The following is a 26,839-nucleotide window of genomic DNA, read 5'->3' as shown; positions in this document are numbered from 1 at the left end:
TTTGGGTAACTTATAAGCTAACGAATAACGTTTGAAATATACGTTGAAGTTGATTGTTGATGCTTAAAAATTCTATACCTTTTTTTTTAATTTTTGACACTATTTACACTTTTTTTTATCTCTGAAGTGAATTTGGGGCCCGGAAACTCTATACAAATAGTATATCGCAAATTTAAGTATAAAATCGAGGTTTCCATTTAAAATTAGTTTAAATTCTGGAATAATAAAAAAAGTGCTTTATACTTAGAACTTGAGAAGATTTTGCTTACTTTTTTTACTTAGAAAGTACGAGGTCAATATTCACCAATAAGCGGTCTCAGCAAATTCTCGTTATAACAGTCATCTGGGCAAAACGTGATCAGTATCACGTATCAAAGCCTCTTTTGTTTTAAAAAGAGCGAAACAATTTTAAGTTAATTTTTTTCCGAAATTTTATCAAAATTTTGATAGACCAGAAATAGACTTAAAAATAAATTGGACCATTCCTGGACTGGTACCTAAAAATTAATGGTATTAAATGTTATAACATTTCGTTATTTAGTTAATTATTACCAAGGGTACCCTAAAATGACTCAATGTTTTTTTAAATGTAAAATTAATTTAAATACGAAAATATATTTAATTTTCAACTAAAAAATATATTTTGTGAACCAAAAATGGAATTATCCAAATTTTAATTGAAAAAAACTACCAAATAGTTAAATTCCCAAACAAAACCGTAAGTTTTCAACAAACAAGTATAATTTTATATCAAAAAGACGAGTTTTAAACAGCATACATACATTTTTTTATGAAATAGTTGAGCTTTCAACATATTAAGGATTAATTTACACATCAAAAATGGAATAGTGAAATTTTCAGATACAAAAATTAATTGGCCACAAAAAAAAACAAAGAATTTTCGAAAAAAAAGTTAAATTGTCAACCAGATAGCTGAATCTCAAACAAAGTACATTCACTTTCAACAAAATTGTTTAATTTTTAAGCTAAAAAGGCGAACTATCCTGAAAAAAGTTCAATTTTCAACCCGAAAATATTCTTTTTGAACAAAAAATTTAATTTATTACCAAGTAATTAAATTTTCATGAAAATAGTTTAATTTTGAGCCGAATAGTTGAAATTTCAGCCTAAAATATAAATTTTCTACATATAATTTAAATGTCAACCAAATAGTTAAATTTTATACCAAATTGTTGAATTATTGTTCCGCATCCAAGAAGACGAATTTTGTACAAAACAATTGAATTTTCAACTAAAAAATACGATTTTTCCATAAAAAGCTGAATTAAGCTGAATTAAGCTGAATTAAGTAGTTAAATTTTTATAGAAATAGTTTAACATTTAACCAAAGAGTTAAATTTTTTACGAAAAATATGAATTTTTAATTAAAAAAGTTAATTTACAACAAAATTGTTATTTTTTTCATACAAAAAAGATTAATTCGCAACGAAACGTGTTTTTGAATTTTTCAAAAAAAAAAATGATAATTTTCTTCAAAACAATTGAATTTTCAACTCGCAAATATGATTTTTCAATGAAAAACTTAATTTTCTATCAAATAGGTCAGTTTTCATAGAAATAGTTATTTTTTAACCAAAAAGTTAAGTTTTCAACTAAAAATATGAATTTTCAATAAAAAGTCAATCTACAACCAAATAGTTTATTTTTCAACCAAAGAAGATTAATTCTCAACGAAATATGTATGTGAATTGTTCAAACAAAAAAGTCAAATATTCTAAACACAATGGAATTTTCTACTAGAAAATATTTTTTTTTTAAGTTAATTTTCCACCAAATAGTTAAACTTTCATAAAAATGGTTTAATTGTTAACCAAGCAATTGAATTTTCAACAAAAAGTACTTCAAGCAAAAATGGTTTTAATTTGAAATAAAGAAAACAGTTGAATTACATTTTGAGCTTAAAAAATTAATTTGCAATGAAAAAAATTAATTTTCTAATATAAAAGTTAATTTTTCGAACAAAGAGATGAATTTTTCACTAAATATTATTAATTTTTAACCTAAGAATTTAACACGAAAGATGATTTCTTTTTCCAAGAAGATTAATTTTCTAAAAATGGAAGAGTTAAATTTTAAACCAAAAGAGATTAATCTTTTTTCATAAAAATAGTTTCATTTCCAACCAAATAGTTACATATTCAGCCTAAAAAGATGAATTCTTAACCAAAGAGATTAAATTTTCTACAAAAAAGACGAATTTTTAACAAAATACATGAATTTTCAACCAAATAGTTGAACTCTTAACTAGAAAAGATCAATTATCAATTAAAAATTTCAATTTTCAACCATAAATGGAATATTTACATTTTTAATTTAAAAAATTAATTCTTCACTGAAAATCGAATTTTCAAACAATAATTAAAAAATTAACCGAATAGATAAATCTTTAACAAAAGAGTTTTACATGCAACCCAAAGCTGATTTTTTAATCCAGAAGATTAATTTTTTTTTAATGGAATAGTTAAGTTTTCAACCACATAGATGATTTCTTAACCGCATAGTTGCATTTTGAATAAAATAATTAATTTTTCAACCAAGTAATAGAATTTTGAACCAAACGAGATGAATTCCACACCAAAAGTATTTATAATATTAGTAGACTTTTCCACCAGAAATGGTTGGATTTTCCTACTGGGTTCCATTAATTCAGTTCGCATTTACGTAAAAAAAAAAACAACAAAAAGGGAAAGTTTCTTGAAAACATGGGGGAAAAAGATTTCTTGAAAAAGGGGGAAAGAGGGGAATAGAGGAGAAAGGGTGCAACGTTTCTTAACAATAATTTTCCTCTGTGTTGCGTATATTATTAATTAACGATCTAGTGAAAAATAAAATCTGGACCAGTGTTTTAACGCAGTTTCGACTATGGACAAGTGCTACCAAATATAACCCTAGCGTACCGCGTGAATGAAACTACGCTAGAGCGTCACTGTAAATTCATAACATATCCGTTTCATTCACTGGGCCGCTAGGACATGTTTTTATTATTTTTTACATTTATTCACAATGGGACATAGAAATGAATACTCTTTTTATCTATTTATATTTGTGTATTTTTATTTATTCATTTGTTAACAGCTTTTAATTTCTTATCAAATAAATAAGTACATAATTATAAATATATGAAAGGATAATAAGTGTGTTGTGTTATATATGAAATTGTGAATAAATATAAATAAGGATGAAAATGTACCCTAGCGGACCTAGTGAACCTAGTGCTCTAGCGTAATCGTCCCACCCACGCGTTCCACTAGGGAATCAACGCACCCAATTTTGCTAGCTTTCGCTTTCTTGTCCCAGTACTAAAAGAAAACTAGTTCAAAGTGGACCAGTAATGGAGAAAAAATGGACCAGTGATGGAAACAAATGGACTAGTGGTCCAATGGAATAGAAAACATAGAAAATCGAGAAAGTTGACCTGTCCTTTTCTGTGAATGGTGATTGGTTCTAATCACTTTCTATCTTCTTTGATTAGAAAAGGAACGATCTTCCAATCATCACCCTTCAAAAAGGACAGGGTTTTTGATATTCTATCTCTTTTTATTCCATACTCCATTTTTGACGGTCAAAGCCAGCTGATTTAAGAATGAACCAATAATTAGATGTATCTCTACAAAAAAAAAAAAAAAAAATACTATCAAAGTGTAAAAATATTCGGTAATGAGCTCTTTTAGTGTACTGAAGCTCTCAATAAAAATAAGAACGGGAGTGGACACTGGACATCCAACAAAAGGAGAGCAATATGCGTATCGATGAGGAATTGAAAATATTGAATGGGGATTGACGAGCAGAAGGGAGCGTGAAATAAAACACTTGCAGCTGCAAACTTAACGGTGGCGTAAGTTTGGTCGATGGATAACAAAAGGGAGGAAAATCAAATAAAAATGAAAGAAAATACTCAGAAAAAGTAAGAGGACGCTGAGACATTCACCAAGGGGCAAAAATCACAGAAGCCACAGAACAGAAGGAAAGAAAGTCAAGCGTAATAAAAAATGTAATGTAACAAAAATTACTGAATTTGCAAAAGAACCTCATTTCATTTTAAAAACAACAACATTTTGTTCAAGTGTGCTTCCTTCAGAAACTTGAACTGAAATTCGGTTCATTTTCAATTAAATTCGACACGTTTAATTTTTTTTGTATTCTGATTCGGAGGGAGGGTGGTGTAATAAAATATTCCTGCTTTTAATAATGGAGGAAGGGGGCGAAGATCTTAGATAACAAAAATTTGTACTGAAAATAATCAAACGAAAGATATTATTACTAAACAAATAAATAAATTTGTAACCAAATAGTTTATTTTTTAAACAAATAGATGATTTTTCAATCAAGAAGAATAATTTTCTACTGAAAAAGACCATATTTTTACAAAATGCATGGGTTTTCAAACAATCATGTGAATTTTCAACTAAAAAAGTACAAATTCAAACCAAACATAAATTGCTAATTTTAAGTTGCAACAATTAGTTTTGGATAAAAAAAGGAATTTTCAAACAAATAGTTTAATTTTTTATCAAAGAAATGAATTTTCATCTAAAATGATGAATTATCAATTAGAAAAATATTTTTTTAACCAGATAGTTGAATCTTCAACCACATGTCGAAATTTTAAACAAAAGGATGAATTTTTAATCAAAAAGATTAATTTTCTACCGGAAAAGATGGATTTTCAACTAAAAAAAGTTAATTTTCATTTAAAAATGAAAGTGTAATTTTCAGTTAAAAACTAATTTTCAAACAAAGAATGAATTCTTGATTAAAATAAGGAATTCTTAACAAAAAACAAAAAAATTAATTTTAAATTAAAATGATGAATGTTTAACAACAACAAATTAATTTACAACCAAATAGTTAAATTTTTAACCGAACAGATAAAATTTCAATCCAGAACATTATTTTTTTCCCAAAGAGACGAATTTTGAGCAACTTACGAACACTAATTAATTCTTAGCCAAATAGTTGAATTTTCAACTAAAAAAGATCAATTTTCTCTAAAAATGGAATATTTAAATTTAATCAGTAAAAAAAAATTAATTAAAAAAAAATTTCAACAAAATAGTTCAAGTAATAACACAAGTACAAAATACAATTTTACAATGAAAGAGTTGAATTGTCTACTCAAGAAGATAAATTTTTAACTTAGAATAGAATAGTTCAATATTTCAGTTAAAAAGTAATCCCCCCCCCCCCCCGCCAAAATAAAAAAAATCGTTAAATTTTCAACCTAAAAAATGGATTTGCAACCAAAATCGTTGAAATATTAACCAAAAATATTAATTTGGAACTGAAAGAGATCAATATTCATCCCAAAGCTGAAATACTACAATTTTCAGTTAAAAACAGATTTCAATTAAAACAGATCAATTTTTACCCAAAAAATGGAAGTTATGTTTTCACGTAAAAAATTAGTTCTTAACCAAACAAAGAGTTAAATTTTCAACCAAAGAAATTAATTTGAAATGAAAATGATGAATCTTCAATCAAAAAAAGTTGATCTCAGTAACACTTTGTGAAAATGGAGGGGGAGGGGGGTCAGACCATATAATATGGTATCTTACAAAGAAGGAGGGGAGGTTGAAAAGTAAAAAAAACTTAAGTGTTGTTTGAACTTTAAAAGACCGCGGACAAATTTAAATTGTTTTGTTTCATCTTGAGCTCATGTGTTGTGTCTTCAAAATGAATCCGAGTTTGGGATACAAATTATGTTAACCTAGTTTCACTAGAACTTGAGTTTGGTTCTTTTTAACCCCAAGCTAGTTCTACTTAAAACGGATTTGGATTAAAAATAACTTAAAATTTGAACTTTTTGGTCCAACTTCAACTTACGTTTTTTGTGTTTTCAAAATTAACCCGAGTTTGGGATAAAAATGACCTTAACCTAGTTTAACTGGAACTGGATTTTTGTTCTCTTTAACGCCAAGCTGGTTCTACTTCAGGCGGATTTGTTTTAAAAATAACTCCAGTCAAATTTGAACTTTTCGGTCCATCTTGAACTCAAGTTTACTCTGCTCTAAAAATGTACCCAATTTTAGGATCATAGTGAGCCCAACCTGGTTTACCTTGAACTTGGTTCTTTTAACTCCAGTCTGGTTCAATTTAAACCGGATGAGGAGGCAAAATGACCCTAGGAAAAAATTGAACATTTCGGTCCATTTTGATCTCACGTTTTTTGTGTTCTAAAAATTAACCCAATTTTTGGATGAAAATGATCCAAACCTGGTTGACCTTGAACTGGAGTTTGGTTCTTTTAACTCCACTCTTGTTCAATTTAAACCAGATTAGGAGGCAAAATGACACAGAGAAAATTTGAACTTTTTGGTCCATCTTGCACTCATGTATTTTTTGTCCTCAAAATAATCCCGATTTCGGTTCCAAATTATCCGAACCTGTTCTAACGTGAACCAGGTTTGGAGTTTAAATGACCGCGGGAAAATTCGAATGTTTGGATTTTTGAGCTCACGCTTTCTCTGTCATTAAATGAAGAGGGAAGATCGGAAAGAAGAGGAGGCAAAGTTGGGAGGCATCAGGCAACTGGCAAGACCGACAAGTGGAAGCTTGAAAATGACGAGATAAGGAAATCTGAAGTCGGGGAAGAGACTTAGGTCAAAGGGCATCTGGAGCAAGATCGTTTAGCCATACCCCGAAGAGGCCGTTCGATTCGATCACGCCATATTCGCCATACAACATACGGTTGGGGATAAAGCTGACGAAATTGCGTCGATTTAGCTCAGTTTCGTTTCTTCTCTCGACAGCACCAGCAGCGTGCTTCTTATCCGAGGCACGCCGTGATTTCGTTGTGAGGGAGAGACCAGAGACAGAGTTTAAAGGAAAGAAGAGAGAGGGAGTAATTTTTCGAGCGGAGGGAGTGAGAGAGAGCGAGAGAAGCTGAGCAAGAGGGGCCGAGAGTGGCCCGAAGCACAGGAGCAACAAGGACCGACAAAGTTAGACTTTGAACGCGTACTTGAGAATAGCCTTAGGAACGGTCTACGTTCAGCTATAGACTGACTGACTGACTATAGTGCCGTGTCGTGCTGAACGCGTGATGGTAGTGAACCACAGCTGACACTTTGAAAAAGCCACTTTTGGTGCGTTCAAAAATCGGCAAATCGCTCCAAGATGATGCGAATTTTCACGGACACCTTCAGGAATCTGATCAGTGAGTGTCTCGAAAGAACTCCAATTTTTATTTCAACAATTCTCTCAATCCAATCTTATAAGAATTTATGGAAAACACTTCTTGTTTCCGGAAGATCCATCTTTCTCAAATTCTTAAAAAAAATTTTTTCTAAAGTTGTTTTTAACATTTTCTTTCTATTGTTCCATAAACACTTTCTTATGAAAGATGTTGCTATTGTTGCGTCCTTTTTTCTTTCGAAATCTTTTTTCATAATTTTTAAAATTTGTTTCGAACTTGTTTTTAAAAAATGTTTCGAAATTGTTTTCAAAATTGTTTTCAAAATTGTCTTTAAAATTTAGTTTCCACTTCTATTTGCTACCGGTTCCCAAAACACTTCTTCCGGAAGATGCTTTTATTATTGGTCCTTTTTCCTTTCGCATGGTTTCAACTTTTTTTGTAATCTTTTTAAAACATGTTTTAAAAAATTTATTTCAAATTTGTTTTTAAAAATATGTTTCAAGCTTGTCTTTACAATTAGGTATTCCTTTATAACTCTCAACGACTCCCTAAACACTAGCTGCCGGAAGAGTTCTTTCTCAGAGCCTTATGTCAAACTTTCGAATATTTTTTCCAAACTTTTCTTGGAAATTTTTGTTAGTCTTTATCCAGAAATTAAGTAAGATTTTTTAAGATAAATTCAAAAAATTTTTTCAAATTTAAAAAAAAATTAGTTTCCATTTCTAACTGGTAGCGGTTCCCAAAACTTTCTTCCGGGAGATGTTGCAATGGTTGGTCTTTCTTTCGTTTGAATGCTTGTTTCATCAAAATTTTTTTTCAAATTTGCTTGAAACAACTGTTTCGAACTTGTTTTCAAAATTGTTCAAAATTATCTTCAAAATTTAGTTTCCATTTTTAACTGGTAGCCGTTTCCAAAACATTTCTTTATTTGGGAAAATTTTGCTATTGATGGTCTTTCTTTCTTTCGAATGCTTCTTTAAATTTGTTTTTGAACTTTTTTTCGCAAATTGTTTCAAACTTGTTTTCAAACAACAAATTTCAAGCTTATATCACATGATATAATGCAATTTTCAAAAAGTTCGTTTTGTATTGTTTTTCAATGTACATTTTCAATTTAAATACTTTTAAAATGCAGTTTTAAAGACTTGAAAAATTAAAAAATTAAGAATGAAACAATAATTAATTTTACAGATTCTAAATTTATTCAAAATTAAACAATTTACAGATTATAAAATAAAAAATTAAACTGTTTTAATTAAAAATTCCTAGTAGTAACCCTTTAATTTAATTTGAATATTTTAATTTAAAATATTATTTTTAAAATATATATATTCAACAAAATTTGTAGTTTTGTACACGATTGGAAGCCGAAATATCTCTTTTTATCAAAATGAACGAATCATCGTGAAAGCATCAAATCTATGATATTTAACAATGTTTAACATACCATTTAAAATAAGCAATTATAATCATTTAAAACTTGAAGAGACTTTAAAATAATTTAAGATTTTGAAATAAAATTTGGAATCTTTTTGAGGATTTTGAAAGGTTGAAAGATAATAAATATGTTTAAGATATTTGATTTTAAGAGAATGTTTAAAAATATTTAAAAAGTTTTCCAAGCATGTAAAAAAAGTAGCAGGAAGATTGAGAGACAATTTTTTATTTTTACGGATTTAAAAAAAATAGAAATAATTCGAATCATTGTAAAATATATTTAAAGTTTTGTAAAGAATTAAACAAATTTTTAACAAAATATAACTTTTTAAAGATTTTGAGATAAAATTTGGAAGCTTTTTAAGGATCTAAAAAGGTTTTAAAACAAATTTTTAATGTTTCTAAATAAATAAATTTGTTTAATTATATAATTTTGAAAATTTAAAAAGGTTATGATTTATTCTTTAATGCGTGCTTTAAAAAAACTAAGTCTCGACCGTTTTTTAAAATCTAGAATTAATTAATGTATTAATTCATTTTTAATATTAAAAAATTAGGGATTGAAGGATTGAAGATTGAATTATCAATTTTTTATAAATTATTAGTTTCAAATTTATTCTTCATTATATCCTCGGCAGCATCCTTTACTTGTCACTCCTATTTTCTCACTCCCCTTTCTCAACTTGAGACTACTTTTTAACTTCGTGAAACTACAACTAAAACTTTGTCAATTCAACTTATGTTTCTTCTTTTAGTCCTCAAACTTGTTAAGATCTTTTCTCTCTTCCTTACCACAAAGAAAATAAAAAATTTGCTCTCTGAAGATAATAATTAATAATATTCCTTCTCGGAAAATTTTTGTTTCTTTGAATCTTATTTTTGGTCCCGTTTAATCACAAAAATGCCTCCATAAACTATATTACCAATTTTGCAAACAGTTGCATTGGCAACTAAATACAGTTGTATCTGGATTTAGTGATTCTGGATTTAGTGTTTCCAAAAATGACGCTGTGCCGCTGGAGCCTGGAGTGTGTACAGTGTTCACTCATGCGTGACAAAATAGAGAAAACCCCCAAAAGAGACTAATTTTTAACGGAATAAAGATGATACTATCTAAATAGTTGAATTTTCCAACGGAAAGGATTAAAATTCAACAAAAAGGTGTGATTTTTGAAGAAAAAAGTTAGTTTTCATAAAAATAGTTTACTTTTTAATATTTAAATTTTGATTAGTTGTAGTTCAATTTTCATCCAAGGAGAAGAATTCTTAAATAAAATGATCAATCTTTTTAAAAAATGAATTGTCAACCAATCAGTTCAACATTGAACCCAAAAGTTGATTTTTAAACAAAAACATAAACTTCTGAAATACAATAGGAATTTTTCGTCCAAAAAGTAAATTTTATACCAAATATTATAAGTTTCGTCCAAACATTTTAATCTTTAACAAAATACTTGATTTTTCTCACAAAAAAAGATGAATTCTTTAAGAAACATATAATTATTAATATTTAAACTTTAAAAAATTTTTATTTGAAATTATAAAAATGAATTGAGCCAAAAAAATATCGAACAGTTGCACTTATAAGAAAAATTGAGACATTTTCAAAGAAGAAAATTAATTGTCTAATTTCTTAAAACTCAATTAAAATGTTGAATATTCACGAGAAAAAATGAATCTTCAACAAATCATTTCAACATTAAAACTAAAAGTTTATTTGTAAACAAAAAATATTAATCTTCTAAAAATCTCAAAAAAACTCAAACTTCAATCAATGAATTTTTAGAAAAATAGTTGAATTTTCAAACAAATTTTAAAATTTTTAACTGAACGAGATGAATTAAAAAAAATAATAATAGTAGACTTTTCAGCCAAAAATATTTCTTTGTTCTTGTAGGTTCTTCATTAATTCAGTTCACATTTAAGGAAAATATCGAGAAAAGGGGGAAGTTTTTTAAAGGGGGAGGGGGGTGTCAATTAAAAAAAATTCCCTTTTCATTTTCAGTTTTTTAGTTCCATTATTTTTCAATTATCTCAATTTCTTAATTATTGATGACAATTGAAATGAATGAGCACAATTGCGAACTTCAAATATTGCAAAATATAATTAGAATAATTATCTAGGAAACCAAGGTTTCCATTATAAAATAATTTATCAATCCCACGGAAGTTCCCTTGAGATATTTCTGAGAAAATTTCCTGACTCACAATTTCTGGATCGTGTTTCATAAAGCTCTCATTTTCTGAGGGAAATCCGAGTAGAAAGGGAAATCCAGCTAAATTATATTCGTATAGTACAATCGAATGAGGATAAGGATTTGAGAATTTCGCATAGAAATATCGACTAGGCTTCAATCAAATTTAAAACCTAGATTAATGAAATATAAAAAAGTTGATAATCTAATTTTTATCCTTATTGAAGTTCTTTTTACTGTAATTGATTATTGCAAAATTTAATAAATAACTTAATAACAAATTTCCTATAGTTTATTTTCTGCAAGAGAAAATAATACCAAGTTTTATGATTTCGAGCACATTTCTGATAAATGAAGATGGGATGACACTATCGGATTTGTTTTCATGATAAGAAAGTTCGTTTGCTCTGTCATAACAAACCGATTCATTAGAAGATTCTAAAAGTTAATTGTTTTTCATTGACACTTACATTTTTTCCGGAATGAAAGAATTGTTTGTTATTATTTTTAATTGGGTTTGAATTTAAATCATTAATTTTTGTAAATTCACGTTTGTTTCGCATTGGGCGGTCCAAATGGTTAACAGAATTTCAAGAGTAACTTTCATGCGCTGCAAAAACTCACCAAGACAAAAAACCAGTACTCTAGATTTATTTTGCGTATGCTTAAAATGATTTTTAACTGAATTTGAATTCTTCAAAACATCTAATTTTAATTAAATCTGAATTTAAATACATAATTTTTTCAAATCCATGCTTGGTTCCTATTGGGCGGTTCGGATGGTTGTCAGAAAATAAAGAGTAACTTTCATGTGCTGCAAAAACTCACCAAGACAAAAAACCAGTACTCTAGAATTATTTTCCGTATGCTTAAAATGATTTTTAACTGAATGTGAATTCTTCAAAACATCTAATTTTAATTAAATCTGAATTTAAATAAATAATTTTTGCAAATCTATGCTTGGCTCCTATTGGGCGGTTCAGATGGTTGTCAGAAAATAAAGAGTAACTTTCATGCGCTGCAAAAACTCACCAAGACAAAAATACAGTACTCAAGATTTATTTTGATTACGCTTTAAATTTATTATTAAATAAAGCTTAATATATCAACACATCTAGGTTTAATTAGGTCTGAGTTAAAATAATTAATTCTCGCAAATCCATACTTTGTTACCACTGAACGGTCCAGATGGATAACAGAAAACAATTAGTATCTTTCATGCTTTGCAAAAACTCACCAAGACAAAAAAAACAGTTCTGTAGATTTATTTGTATCGCACTTTAAACACAATGTCAATCTATCAGCAAAACTACTTTTAATTAAATCTGCAATTAAATAATTGGTTGGTCCAGATGGTTGACAGAAAACAGAGTAACTTTCATGCTCTGCAAAAACTCACCAAGACAAAAAACCAGTACTCTGGATTTTTTTTCATTATGTTTTTAATTTATTTATAACTAAATTTGATTCCATCAACACATCTAATTTTAATTAAATCTAATTCTTTTTTCAAAATCATGATTGGTTCCCAGGGATGGCCCAGACGATTAACAGAAAACAAAGAGTAACTTTCATGCTCTGCAAAAACTCACCAAGCTAAAAAATCAGCCTTCTAGATTTATTTTTATTACGCATTAAATTTATTTTCAACTAAATTAGTACATTCGGTTGTTTTTAATTTATGCAACAAATTTATGACTATACTTTTCTACTAAAAAAAAAAAAAATTACAAAAGTTAAACGGGCAGATTTTCTTCTCGAAATAATTATAGACTTCATAGTTGCATAAGATCTAAGAAGTGATTAATAAAAATTTGCGTGGGAATTTAAACTGCATTTTTCAAGGGGCATTTAACTTTAGTTCAGTTTTATGTATGACTTAATTCCAGTGATTCATTGCTTCCTTTTAAAGACTGTAAAAATCGGGCAAACATTATAATTACGCGAACGCAACCGGAAAGTTAAAAATGGTTATAAGATATTTGATCGATAACTATATTAAATAAATTCGTTTTTATTCTTTACAATTTTGAATTTTTTAATCACAAAATAAAAAATTTTGCCTAAAAAAGACAGTTTGGAGCGCAACATCTGATAGATGAAAAGAATAATGATTGCCACATTAAAAAAATTAAATACTTAAAAAAAACTGACTTTAAAATTTAAAATGATCAAACTTTTATTATAAGGGGCTCTAGCTGAAAATTTATCACACTCGCGAAATTCGAGAGTCCGGGATCTGCTTTGAGAGTAATTTCCGGTGTCATGTTTTGAATTCCGTTTCCGGTTACCCTAATCGATAATGTCCTAAGTTTATTATATCATGTATTCCTTCAAAAAAAAAAGTTAAAGTACTCATTTTTTATTTTTATTAAATAAATTTTCTTTGACATTTATAAACTTCCAAAATTTTGCTTGTTAGAAAATTTCATTACTTTATGGGAAATTTAATAGTTTTTTTCAAATGGCATACTTTTTGGTTAAAAATTCGCCTTTTTGGTGAATAAATTATCTCCTTGGTTGAACATCCATTTCTTTGGTTTATTTAACTACTTTGTCGAAAATTCAAGAACTCAAAAATTCAACTTTTCGGTAGATAATTAATTTTCTTTTTTATTTAACTACTTGGTTGAAATACTTTGTTAAAATTTTTTATTTTTAAAGATTCATTATTTTAGTTGAAAATTCACTTCTTTCGTTAAAAATGTATTTGTTTGGTTAAAAATTTAATTCTTTTGCTGAAATATAATTATTTTGTTCAAATATCAGCTAGTATCAACTATGTATGTATATTACATTATTCATTGAGAAAATTGTTATTGAAAATTCAATTATTTGGTTAACAGTTGAGTTGCTTTCATAAAAAAATTTTTTTTAGTTGATGATTCGTCATTTCAGTTGCAAATTAATTTTTGTAATTGAAAATTGAACTATTTCATTTTTGTTTGAAAATTGATCTTTTATATTTGAAAATTCGATTTTTTTCAGATAAGCAATCTTCTTACTTGCAAATTCATCTCTTTATACAAAAATTCAACCATTTTGTTGAAAATACGTCTTTGTGATAAACAAATTATCTATTTGATTGAAGATTTATTTATTTGTTCGAAAAGTTAACTATTTTTCTACATATTCGTTGCTTTTTTTGTCGAAATTTCAACTACATTTAAGATTTAAAATTGAAATCTTTTTTAGTTGAAAATTCTATTAACTGGTTTAAAGTTGAACTACTTTGTTAAAATTTAATTTTTTTGTTGAAGATTCAACGTTTTAGTTGAAAATTTACTTCTTTGGGTGAAAATTAAACCATTTCTTTGAAATTTCTTTTTTCTTCTTTGAGAATTCTTTTATCTTGTTTGATAATTCTTTTTTCTTGTTTAAAACTTTTTTCCCTCGTTCGAAAATTCATCTGGTTGCTTAAAAATTATATTTTTTGTCAGATAATTCATCTTGTTGGATGAGAATTCATCTGTTTGTTTGAAAGTTCATGTATTTTGTTGAAAATCCGACCGTTTGGCAAATAATTAATTTTCTTAGTAACAAATTCATCTCTTTCGTTGAAAATATAACTATTTTCTTTAAAATTCTGTTTTCTTGTTTGAAAATTCTTTTTTCTTGTTTAAAAATTCTTTTTTCTTATTCGAAAATTCTTTTTCTTGTTTGAAAATTATTTTTTCTTGTTTGAAATTTTCGATGTTCGAAAATTCTTTTGTCTTGTTCGAAAATTCTTTTGTTTTGTTTGAAAATTCTTTTTTCTTGTTCGAAAATTCTTTTATCTTGTTCGAAAATTCTTTTTTCTTGTTCGAAATTGCTTTTTTCTTGTTTGAAAATTCTTTTTTCATGTTTGAAAATTCTTTTTTCATGTTTTTAAATTCTTTTTTCTTGTCTATAAATTCTTTTTTTGTGGTTTGAAAATCTTTTTTTCATGTTCGATAATTCTTTTTTCTTGTTTAAAATTTATCCGCTTGGTTCAAAGTTCGATTTTTTGTTAGATAAATAATGTTCTTACTTGCAAATTTATCTATTTGGTTAAACGTTCATATATTCTGTTCAAAATTAGACTTTTTGGTAAACAAATTTCTTGATAGAATTCATCTCTTTGGTTGAAAATGTAACTATTTTCTTGAAAATTCTTTTGTATGAAAATTCTTTTTTCTTGTTTGATAAATCTTTTTTATCGAACGTTCTTTTTTCTTGCTTGAAAATTTTCTTGTTTGAACATTCTTTTTTCTTGTTCGAAAATTCTTTTTTCTTGTTTGAAAATTTTCTAATTGGAAAATTCTTTTTTCTTGCTTGAAAATTTCCCTGCTTGAAAAATGTCTTATTTGTTCATTATTTTCTTGTTTGAAAATTCTTTTTTCTTGTTTATAAATTCTTTTTTCTAGTTCAAAATTTCTTTGTTCTTGTCTGAAATCTTCTTGTTTAAAAATTCTTTTTGCTTGTTCGAAATTCCTTTTTTTTGTTTGTAAATTCTTTTTTCGTGTTTAAAAATTCTTTTTTTTTTATAATTCATCTTTCTTGTTTGAAAATTTTCTTATTTGAAAATTCTCTTTTCATGCTTGAAAATTTTCTTATTTGTTAATTCTTTTTTCTTGTTTGAATAGTATATTGCGCAACAAGAGGTGAAAGGCGACAATTGCACGAGCGTGAAGTTAGGTGCCCGAGCGAAGCGAGCGCAGATATCACACGAGTGAAATTGTTGCCTCGCCCCGACTTGCGCATACACTTTTTCATAAAAAATGTATCGAAAATTTGACTTGAGATGCCTGAAACTTTGCGCCTCATCAAAGTTGTTATTCTTTGTAAATACGTAGACAGTGACAGATATAGGTTAGAATGACACGATTCTCGAAACGAGGTTCGATAAGAGGGAGAATGGTTACAGACAACTGCAGATAAAGTAGAATGTATATAATTTCGATACCGGTTACGGCGTAAAGTTACTTTCACAGTCGCCTGTTTCTACTTTATAGTCTAGGGTTGAAAACACAACTTTCGACCCGCTACGGGGACATCGAAAGTCAAATTTTCGATACATGTGTTATGAGAAATTCTTTTTTCTTGTTCATAAATTCATTTATTCCTGATTGGAAATTGTCTTGTTCGAAAATTATTTTTTCTTGTTCAAAATTTCTTTTTTCTTGTTTGAAAATTCTTTATCTTGTCTGGAATGTCTTTTTCTTGTTTATGAATTATATATTTTTTCTTTGATGATTCATTTTTCTAGTTCGAAAATTATTTTTTCTTGTTTGAAAATTTTCTTATTCGAAAATCCTTTTTTCTTGTTTGAAAATTGTCTTATTTCCTAATTCGTTGTTCTTGTTTGTAAATTCTTTTTCCATGTGTGAAAATTCTTTTTTTTTTGTTTGTTAATTTATTTTTCTTGTGCGAAAATTCTTTTTTCTTGTTTGAAAATTTTCTTTAAAAATTTGTTGTTGTTTATAAACTCTTTTTTCTTGATTGAAAATTGTCTTGCTTAAAAATTCTTTTTTCTTGTCGAATTTTGGTAAACAATTAATCTTCTTCATAGAAAATTCATCTCTTTGTTTGAAAATGTAGCTATTTTGATGAAAACCCGTTTTTTTTATTTGACAATCCGAGCTATCAGTATTTACTCATTCTGATAGTAACAGTCATTTTGAGTCGTGAGTGTAGAGAAGTGGAAAGAGCTTTAGCACACCGATCAAGTAGATATGAGAGGATCCGACAATAATTGTCAATTAGTCGACACTCATTGTCTTCCTACCCCGGTTCAAAGGAGCCCGAATTTATTTAGTCCGATTGTGACCCTCGAGCTGTTCATATCGTCAGGAAAACATTTCCGTCTTCTCGGATCTCTTGCAAAATATAATTTTCACTATTTTCGACGTCTTCAGGTAAATCGAACTATTTCTCAACTCAATTAGCATCAATCAAAATATGATCAATTAACAGCGAGGCGTTGTCCTAAGTTTTCTTTAACTAACTAATCGTTAGATAAAGTCAGAACAAAGATCATTCTATTTTAGTTAGAGTTCGATTAGATTCATGATTAACAATTTTTTACATGTTGATAAGATAAATTTAAGTAGTACTTGGCTATGAAAAATTATAAAAATGATATAAATGATTTACGGTGAGTACAATACGATACGCATTGCAATATTAAATTCCGGAGATATTGTTCTTTTTTAATTATTAATTAATGGCAAAGAAAATCTGTGGCGCCAGGGGGTTGGGGGAGGTCACTGGAAGTAAAGTTGCGAACTTGGATAAAATTTAGTTTAGGTAGAAATTCTAATTTGTTAAAAATTTAATTATTTTTTCGAAAATGTCCATTTTTATGTTGAAGTAATTTTTTTTTTATCAAAAATTCAACTTTTAGAAAATTAATCTTCTTGGTTAAAAAAAATCATCTTTTGGGCTGAATTCTTATTGTTGAAAATTAAATTTTTTGTCAGAGATTCATTATTTTATTTTTAAATTCAACTCTTTGGTTAAATATGTAAGAGCTTTGTTGAAAAAAATTTTTTGTTATTAAGAATTAATATTTTATCTGAAAATGTAACTATTTCATTTTTTGTTCGAAAATTATATTTTTCCATTAAAATTTGATCTTTTCTGGTTGAAAATTAAACAGTTTGACTGAAAATGTATGTTTTTTTTTTGAAAATTGGTCTTTTTGTTAGAAGTTTAATCTTTAAAGTTTTTGGCTAAAAATCAATATGTTTTCGTTGAGAATTCAAATATTCTATTAAAATTTCTTATTTTTTAGTTTAAAAAAATGAACTATTTGGTTTACAGTTGAACTACTTTAGAAAAAATTGCTATAATTGATGCATCATTTTATTTGAAAATTTATTGGTTTACATTTTTTTCGAAATCTTCAAAAATCCACATTTTCTTTAAAATGTTTTTGAAATAAATTTTTTTTTAAATTATTGTTGAAAAACATAAGTTAAAGAAAAATAGTTCAATCTTTAACCGCAAAAAATGATTAACTTTTTAAACTTGAAATAAAAATGCAACTATTTGGTTGAAAGTTTAGTTACAAGTTTTTGAATTTTGTTGAAAAATCGTTCTTTTTGGTTAAATTCAATTCTATTTTTTATTAAAAATTAAAACATTTTTTATGTTCAAATATGAACCATTATATCTTTTTTTTTAAATTAAACATTTATTTTTCATTTAAAAGATTCATAATTTTAGTTCACAATGCAGCTATTTTGCTTAAAATTAACTTTTTCGTTGAAAATTTGTTTTTTTGGCTACGAAATTCAACAATTTGATAGAAAATTAAATTATTCGGTAGAAAGTTATTTTTTTGCGTTGAATTTCTACTTTTCGGTTAAAAATTCAATTATTTTATGAAAAATGCGTACTTTTTTTGGAAAATTTAACAAATTGGAAGAAAACGCAACGATTTGTTAAAAAATGTATTTGTTTTGCAGCAAATTCGCTTTTGTAAATTGAAAATTATTATTTTAAAAAATGAAAATTTAGCAACATTTTTGGTTAAAAATTGATTTTTTTTAACTACAAATTCGACTACTTGGTTGATGTTTTTGTTTAAAATTATTTTTGAATGAAAATTAAAATAGTTTTTTTAAATATGCATTAACTATTAGATTTTTGGTTTAACATTAATTTTTTAGGTTGGAAATTCAACTTCTTGATTGAAAATTGTAACGTTATTAAAAATTTATTTTTCAGGTTTTTCTGAAAAGTTCGCCCTTTTGGCTTAAAAATTCAACTGTTTCATGAAAAATTCTTCCTTTTCTCTTTAAAATTCAACTGTTTGATTTTAAAACATTTTTTTGTTGAAAGTTTTGACCATTTCGTTGAAAATTGAAATGTTTTGATAAAATAATCTTTCTTGGTTGGAAATGGATATTTTTTTTTTGCTCGAAAGTTCATGTATTTGCATATTTTTTTCTTGGTTGTGAAATAAAAAAAAAATTCTTTGGAGGTTGCAAATATTCTTGTAATTGAGGGTCGTAATTCATAAGTGGCTGACGGAAAAGGCACTTAATTATTAGTCACCAACTGATACCGGCTCTGCCGACAAAAGGAAACCCGAAGCACTTACAAAATTGTTGTAATCCGAAAATTTAAACCAGGCAGTTGTTCCTTGCCTTTATATTTTTATGACTTTCAACATTTTAATTATTGAATTAGCAATTAATGGTCGATTGCATAAAAATTCCAAGATTTAAATCTATTCCCATTTTTTGCATCATAAAAGTATAAAATTTCTTTAATATATTCTGGCGATTTTATTATTATTATTATTATTATTCAAGCTTAAAGGAAAAGAGAGATAGCAGATCATCCTATCGCAATTTAAATGTCCCTTAAGAGTACAAAGTCTACTTTCTGCAATGAATCAGAATCTGTTTTTGATCAGTAAACATTCTCTTTAAACTTCAATTCTGCATAAATAATTTAATATTTCCTGTGTATTGTTAATATTGTTATATTTTGTCAAAACATACCTTTTGTTATCTATTATAGGTATAAATAATTCTTAGATTTTATTTTCAATGCCTTATTATTAAAATAAATAATATTTATAATAGTATTTTGTAATAACTCTTTAATAATTAATCAATAAACAAACCTTAAAAAAAAATTGAAAAACTATACATTATTTGTTGTTGAAAATCTTAAAAAATCTACATTTTGTTCTAAATGTTTTGAAATATTTACAAGTTTTTAATTATCTTTTAATCTTCTCAAAACTTCTAAATGTCTCTTGGATTAACCCGAATATTTTCTCAAATTTTGTATTATTGAAAATCGAAAAATGTTGATTTAAAATGTTTTATATTCTTTTTCTAAATTTTAAGAAATTATATGAAATCTTTTTGAATTTTCTCTTAGTATTCATTAAAAAAAAATCAAGAAATTTGTCCATGAATCTTTAGAAAACTTTTTTATTCTCTTCAAACCTTTTACATTTTTAGAAATCTTTTAAAATTTTGTATTATTTTTGAAAAGGATGCATCTTCAAGAAAATAGTTGAATCTTCATCTTGCATTTTTTAATCTGAAAACATACATTGCCAACAAAAAATATAATAGTTAATATTTTAACAAAGAGAATTTTAACTTTTAATAATAAAAAAATTGAATTCAGACAAAAAGACGAATTTTCAGCCACAAACATTTTTAACGAAAAAAATTTATTATCAAAAAAAAAGGTTAACCCAATAGTTGAACTTTCAATCAAATAGTTGAATTTTTAGTCTCAAATAATCACTTTTCAACCAAAAATGCAATAGTTAAATTTTCATTACAAAAAATGCAATTATCAAAGAAAATTTGCTACAAAACATACATTTTTTATCAACTTGTTTAATTTTTAAGGCATACAGTACCAATTTTCCATCAAATAAGTGAATTTTCAACCGAAAAGTTAACTTTGAATAAAATAGTTTAATTTTTAACTAAAATTCTGAATTTTCCACTGCAGTTAGAAAAATGAATTTTCAAACAACCAAAAAACTAATTTTCAACAAAATAGTTAAATTTACAACACAAAATTAATTTTTAACAATTACAGTTTAATTCAAACAGAAAAGGCAAATTTGTAAGAAAACCGTTGAATCCTCAACCAGAAGATTCATGTTGAACCAAACAATTGCATAAATGGGAAAGTTCTATACAAAGAGCACAATTTTTCAAAAATCTTTAAAAATAAGAAAATGGTCTTAAAATCTTCCAAAAGTATTTGATATTTTTAGAAATCTTCTAAAATTTTATTTAAAAATTAATTTTCTAAAATAGAAAAAGATTCATAACTTGTACAGGAATCTAAAGAAATATTATTTGTTTTCTTGAGGTCTTTAAAAATTCTTGAAAAGCTTCCAAATTTCTTAAAATTATTTTCGAACAAATAATTAATTTTCAACATATTAGTTGAATTTTCAAACAAAACAAAATTATTTTTTTAACTAGTTGCATTTTTAACGACAAAAAACCATTAAATTTTTACCAAAAGACATGATATTCTTACAAAATAGTTAAATTTTTTAACCTGAAAAGAAAAATTTTAAACTAAGGTGATGAATCTTCAGCCAAAAAATGAATTTTTAACAAAGTAGTTCAAATTTGAAACAATTGTTGAATTAAAAAAAAAACGATTATTAACGAAAAATGTAATACTCGATATTTTAACTGAAAAATATTTTTATTTTAAATCAACAAATTGCAATTCATCCAAAAAAGACGAATTTTCAACTCGAAAATATGAATTAAAAACAATTAGTTCCAACCAAAGAATTTAAGTTTTTACTAAAAAGACTAGTATTTAGAAAAATATACCAAGTCTCAACTCAAAAAATCCATTTTGAACGAAACATGGAATCGTTAAATTATCAGATAAAAAAAATTAATTTTGAAATAAAAAGACTAATTTACAACATAACTGTATTATTTTCAAAAACAAAATTTAGAAGAAATTAAGTTGAATTACAGAAAAGACCGGTTTCATGAAAATAGTTTAATCTTTAACCAAAAAAGATAAATTTGCAACCGATAATAGAATATTTAAATTTCCAATTAAAAATATAAATTTTTAACTATAAAAAGTAAATTTTCAATAAAATAATTAAACTCAACCAAAGAAATTAATTTTTAATGAAAACTACAAATTTTACATCAAGAAGATTAATATTCTACCACAAAAGAATTTTAAATAAAGCGCATCAATTACCAATCAAATAGTTTAATTTTTATTTTAAAAAAATTAATTTTTCAAGAAAATTATTCAACCAAACAATTAAATTTGCAACCAAAAAATATGATAATTGATATTTCAAACGAAAAAGATTTTTTTAAACAACACTATAGTCGAATTTTCAACGACAAAATACCAATTTTCAAGGAAAAAGATTAACTGTTAAGCATAAAGTCCAATTTTCAACAAAATACATGATTTTCCAACTAAAAAGGATAAATTCGCAACCAAAAAAAGAGTAGTTAAGTTTACAGTTACAAATATTTATTTTCTACCAAAAGAAGAAGAATTTTCAACAAAATAGTTAAAGTTTAAACAACAAAAAAATGAATTTTCAACCACTCGTATAATGATAAATCTTCAATAAAAAAAATTAATTTGGACCATATAGTTAAATTATGGAGCAGGAAGATGAATTTTCAACTATAAAGATTATTTTTTTACCAAGAAAGACGATTTTTCAGTAAAAGAAAATAAAATTTAAACCTTTTTTTTTTTAGTTATATTACTAGTTCAATTTTCAACAAAATAGTTCAATTTTTAACCAGAGTCAATTTTAACGAAATTTAGGAATCTTTAAACAAACCAAAAATGAATTTTTAACCAAGAAGATTAATTTTCTCCTAAAACAGAAGAATTTTCCACCAAAAAAGATAATTTTTCAATCCATAATGGAATAGTGATATTTACCGTTAAAAATTAAATTTGAACCATAAAAACAAGTTTTCAACATAAACATTAAATTTTCAATAATAAAAAAAATGAATTGTCAACAAAAACGATGATTTTTTCACCAAGAAGATTAATATTGAGGACGCACAAATGTAAATTAAAATTAAAATTGTAAGTCAGGGTGAACATACTTCATGAGCCAGCACTGAGAAGACTCATCGGAAAATGTTGGAATTTTCCGACGAGCCTCAAATGCAGTGCTCCGAATTTTGGGATATTTTTGTACTGCGCATGCGTCTCGTCAAGAACTAGATTAGTTATCGTTGGCGCGCTTATTTGAAATGATTAATTTTGTTTTTGTTTATAATGGTTTATAACAAATAATAATTGCAAAGTGCATAAAGATATTAAAAATGCTTTAGAATAGATATTTGTGATAAAAAAAGGTATTCCTTTATTTAAATTAAAAGTCCATTATTCATTTTTGAAGAATAAAAATCAAATAATTGTATTATTGTTCAATTAATAAGTATATTTTGTGATCAAAGAATTAGTTCTAATAATTTAAGAAGTATTAGTTGTTGTAAACAATCTTCTTGCACATTCAATTATATTAAATAAACGCGCCAACGGTAACCAATCCAGTTGTTGACGCAAGGCATGCGCAATACGAAAAGATCTCAAAATTGGGAGCGCTGCTTCCAAGAGTGAAGGGTTGTTTGTGAGTGGTGAACAGGTGAGGGGTGAGGGGTGAGGGTGATTAAGGAGTGGCGTCACTTCGACAGTTAAAGTTTGCCAAGAGCATCGACCGCAGGTGCTACAGATCCTTTGCCTTTTGGAAAAATCGATAATCGATTTCCAATTGTTTTCTCCGGTAATTTTCTTTTTATTGCATTTATTTTATTAGTTATTATTATTTATTAATTATTATTATTATATATTCACGCATTTATCAAGCAATAGACTTAATTTGTTACTTTTCTTTATCCGGATTGTTAATCTTCTTTTTTCAATGCCATAATTTATTTATTTTTGTTATTAATAAATCTATATTCAAGGTAGTAAGGAATTTTCAATCATTGTACCCGAAAAATTCATATTTCCCACGCCTGAGTGAACACCGCACATCCCCTTGCAGCTTCTCTCACCCATCCCAGGGACGCGGTGTTAATTCTTGGAAACACTAAATCCAGATTCGACTGTAGTTACAATATCAGTTTCAAAAATTAATTTTTAACAAACAAAAGATCGAATTTTGAACAAAGTAATTGATTTTTTAACCTTGAAGATTGACTGTTTTTCTTCCAACAAAAATTTCTGAGTTTTAAACAAAATAATGAAGTTATTTTTTCATTCCCTAAGTATATAAATATTAAAATGAAGTTTTTCGAGGTAAATATTTTTATTTAAATAATTTGTTAAAATTTTTACAATATTTTAATAATTTTTAATACATTTGAAAAATTGTAAACAAAATTTAGGTTCTGATAAATCGGAATTCAATCGTCACAGTACGATGTACTGTGAGCAAAATATTAAAACATATTTATTGGGCATTTTATTCCGAAAAATATTCAATTTAAAGAATGCAGGGATAAATTAATACAGTCCATGCCAGTTTTAGATTTTTTGCAAAAAATTATGGAATTGGAATAACTGAAATTTAATTTACATTAGCCAAATTACTCAGTACCGAATGCCGAAACTCTTCTGAAAGGCTTATTCAAATTTACGTAATTATGAATTCAATAACAAGACTTTCGATTATAAGACAAATTGTATTCTATTATCCTAATTTTAAAATCTAAATATTCTACACTCTTATAGGAAAAAAATTGATAAGCGACCTATTTTGGAAATTTGACTTTTTCACCATTGTTTCATGGATTGGAATGTTAATTCATTATTCAATCGTTCAAAATTCAATGATCAATTATCTTTAATTTTCAGCAATAGAATTTTCAACAGTTGTATATTCAATTTACTTCAATTTTCAACAGTTGGAAATTAAATTTTTAACAACTTAATTTTCAGTTTTCTTAAATTAAATTTTTTAACCATTACATTTTAAACAATTGTATTTTCATCTGCTGAAAATTCAATGATCAATTTTCATAAATTTTCAGCCATCGAATTTTCATTTGTTGAAAATTCAATTATCAATTTTCTTCCATTTTCAACAATTTTGTTGTTTTCTTCCATTTTCAACAGGACTTAATTTCCGCGTAATTCAAATATTGTATTCTCAAATGTAACATATTTTAGGAGAATTTTTTCAATTTTCAACAATCAATCATTCAATTTTCTATTGTTGCTAATTCAATGTCAATTTCTTTAAATTTTTAAAAGAGAAAAATTACATTTTCTTCCATTTTTAACATTTGAAAATTGAATTCTCAACCATTCAAATTTTATTTTTCTATTGAATTTTCATCTGCTGAAAATTCAGTTTTCTTCCATTTTTAAAAGTTGAAAATCCGATTTGCTTGAGTTTTCAAGGGTAGCATTTTTTTCTGTTTGCTTATTAAATGTTCAATTTTCAACATTTAAAAATTCAACTTTCAATCATTTTCTTCCATTTTTAACAGAAAATTAATTTTTCTTTTCACTTTTCAGCAGAAAAAATTCAATTTTTAATGATTGAACGTTCAATTTGTTTTAATTTAAAAAAATTGAATTTTCGTCTGTTGAAAATTCAATGATCCTCACTTTTCAACTTGAAAATTCATCTTCAATTTTTAAAAGTTGAAAATTCAATTTTCTTGAATTTTCAACGGTTGAATTTGTTTCTGTTTGCTAATTAAATGTTCAATTTTCAGTCATCTTCTTCAATTTTCAACAGAAAATTCCTTTTTTTTTTAATTTTCAACAGTTGAAAATTCAATTTTTAACAATTAGAATGTTCAGTTTGTTTTAATTAAAAAAAAATTGAATTTTCGTCTGTTGAAAATTCAATGATCTATTTCCTTAATTTTTTACTGTTGCAAAATCGTGTTCAATTTTTAAAAGTTGTAAATTCAATTTTCATACGTTTTCAACAATTCTTCATTTTATTCTCTTCAATTTTTAACAGTTGAATTGTCTACTGTTGCCAATTCCATTATTAATTTCCTTCAATTTTCAACGATTCAATGTTCAGTTTGCTTTAATTTAAAACAATTGAATTTTCGTCTGTTGAAAATTCAATGATCAATTTCCCTAATTTTCAACTGTTGAAAATTCAGTTTTCATCCGTTTAATTCTCTTCAATTTTTAAGAGTTGAATTTTTTACAGTTTCCGTCAATTTCCTTCAATATTTTCAACATTGAAAAATTCAATTTTCTTCAATTTTAAAATGTTGAGTTTTCTACTGTCGCTAATTAATTAGACTTTTTCTTCCATTTTATCAGTTAAAAATGCAATTCTCAACGATGGAATTTTCAATTTTCTTTCATTTAAAACAATTGAATTTTCATCTGTCCAACATTCAATGATCAAAATCCTTCAATTTTTAAAAGTTGAAAATTCAATTTTCTTTAATTTGCAACATTTAATAATTCAATTTTCAATAGTTTAAAATGTAATTTTAAACGATTAAATTCTTATCTGTTGAAAATTCAATGATCAATTCTCTATAATTTTCGACAGTTAAAAAATTTAAGTTTCTTGCATTTTTCAATCGTCTATACTTTTCAAATGTAGAATTTTCCACTAATTCAAGTAACATTTTCCATAAATTTTCAACAGTTAAAAATTAAAATTTCTCCAATTGTCAACAGTTGAATATTCAATTTTATTCAATTTTTAAAAGTTGAAAATGCAATTTTCAACTTCCGGTCGAAAAGAAATTTCGCGCGTAATTCAAATATTATATTCTCAAGTGTAGTATACATTTAACGAGATAAGAGGAAAAATATAATGTTATGAAGTTTTTCGAGAATCGGGGAAAACGCCTGCGATTTTTGAAATTTTAATCTCGATAAACATTCCTGAATGCAGCATAATAAAATTGTGGAATGTAGAATGTAGATGAATCTGATGGGGGGAAAAAATTGTAATTGTAATGCCTTTCTCTTTGGATTTGCAGCCTCGTCAGCATTGATTCTGAAGACAGAGGCTGACGACAACCGATTGTCCAGTCTGTCTGGAGACGACATAGGCTCTGAGGTAAGAAGAGGCGTCGGAACCGACAACGCAGTCGCATTTACAACCCAAATTATGGATTCGGCTTCGACGCAGCCGAACATGTTGAACAACGCCGACTACACCGTAGGTCAGTCTTAAAATCAAAAACAATATTATTTTTCCAATTTTCAATTCTTTTTTAATTCCTTCTCAATTTGACATCATCAATTCCCGATTTCTATTTATTTATCTCTCGGTCGGTTCAGTGACCAGTGACTCTCAAGTGTTTTGAAATTGTATCGCATATTGAAACGTGAGATCTGTGGCTTCATCTCCAGTGGCTATAAGGTTTATGGTGCGCAGTAAGGTGATCCAAAAATGAATTAGATCTTTTCTCGAATTTTCATGCATATCGCCTGGAAATTTATTTGAATTCACACAAAAATGATTTTTTTTTTTAATTACACAGGCCGACAAAATTTGACAAAGGTCCGGAACCAGAGACCAGACCTAGTATACCCGAAGGTTTTTGCTGCGCTGAATCCGAATCCGACCTCA

The 26,839-nt window shown here is 26.6% G+C and overlaps 1 protein-coding gene across 1 annotated transcript in view; it reads left to right on the top strand.

Moving 5' to 3' along the window:
- The window catches only part of LOC117167454, a 131,805-nt gene that overhangs the window by 90,863 nt on the left and 14,103 nt on the right, over window positions 1-26,839 (top strand). Inside the window, exon 8 of the mRNA XM_033352409.1 lies at window positions 26,244-26,429. Within this exon, the coding sequence (XP_033208300.1) occupies window positions 26,244-26,429 (186 nt within the window). The remainder of the gene's footprint in view (window positions 1-26,243; window positions 26,430-26,839) is intronic.

This window comes from Belonocnema kinseyi, chromosome 2 (genome assembly GCF_010883055.1).
Source record: "Belonocnema kinseyi isolate 2016_QV_RU_SX_M_011 chromosome 2, B_treatae_v1, whole genome shotgun sequence".
Lineage (NCBI taxonomy): Eukaryota > Metazoa > Arthropoda > Insecta > Hymenoptera > Cynipidae > Belonocnema > Belonocnema kinseyi.
The sequence above is the reverse complement of the archived record's forward strand: the minus strand, read 5'-3'. Positions and strand labels throughout refer to the sequence as shown.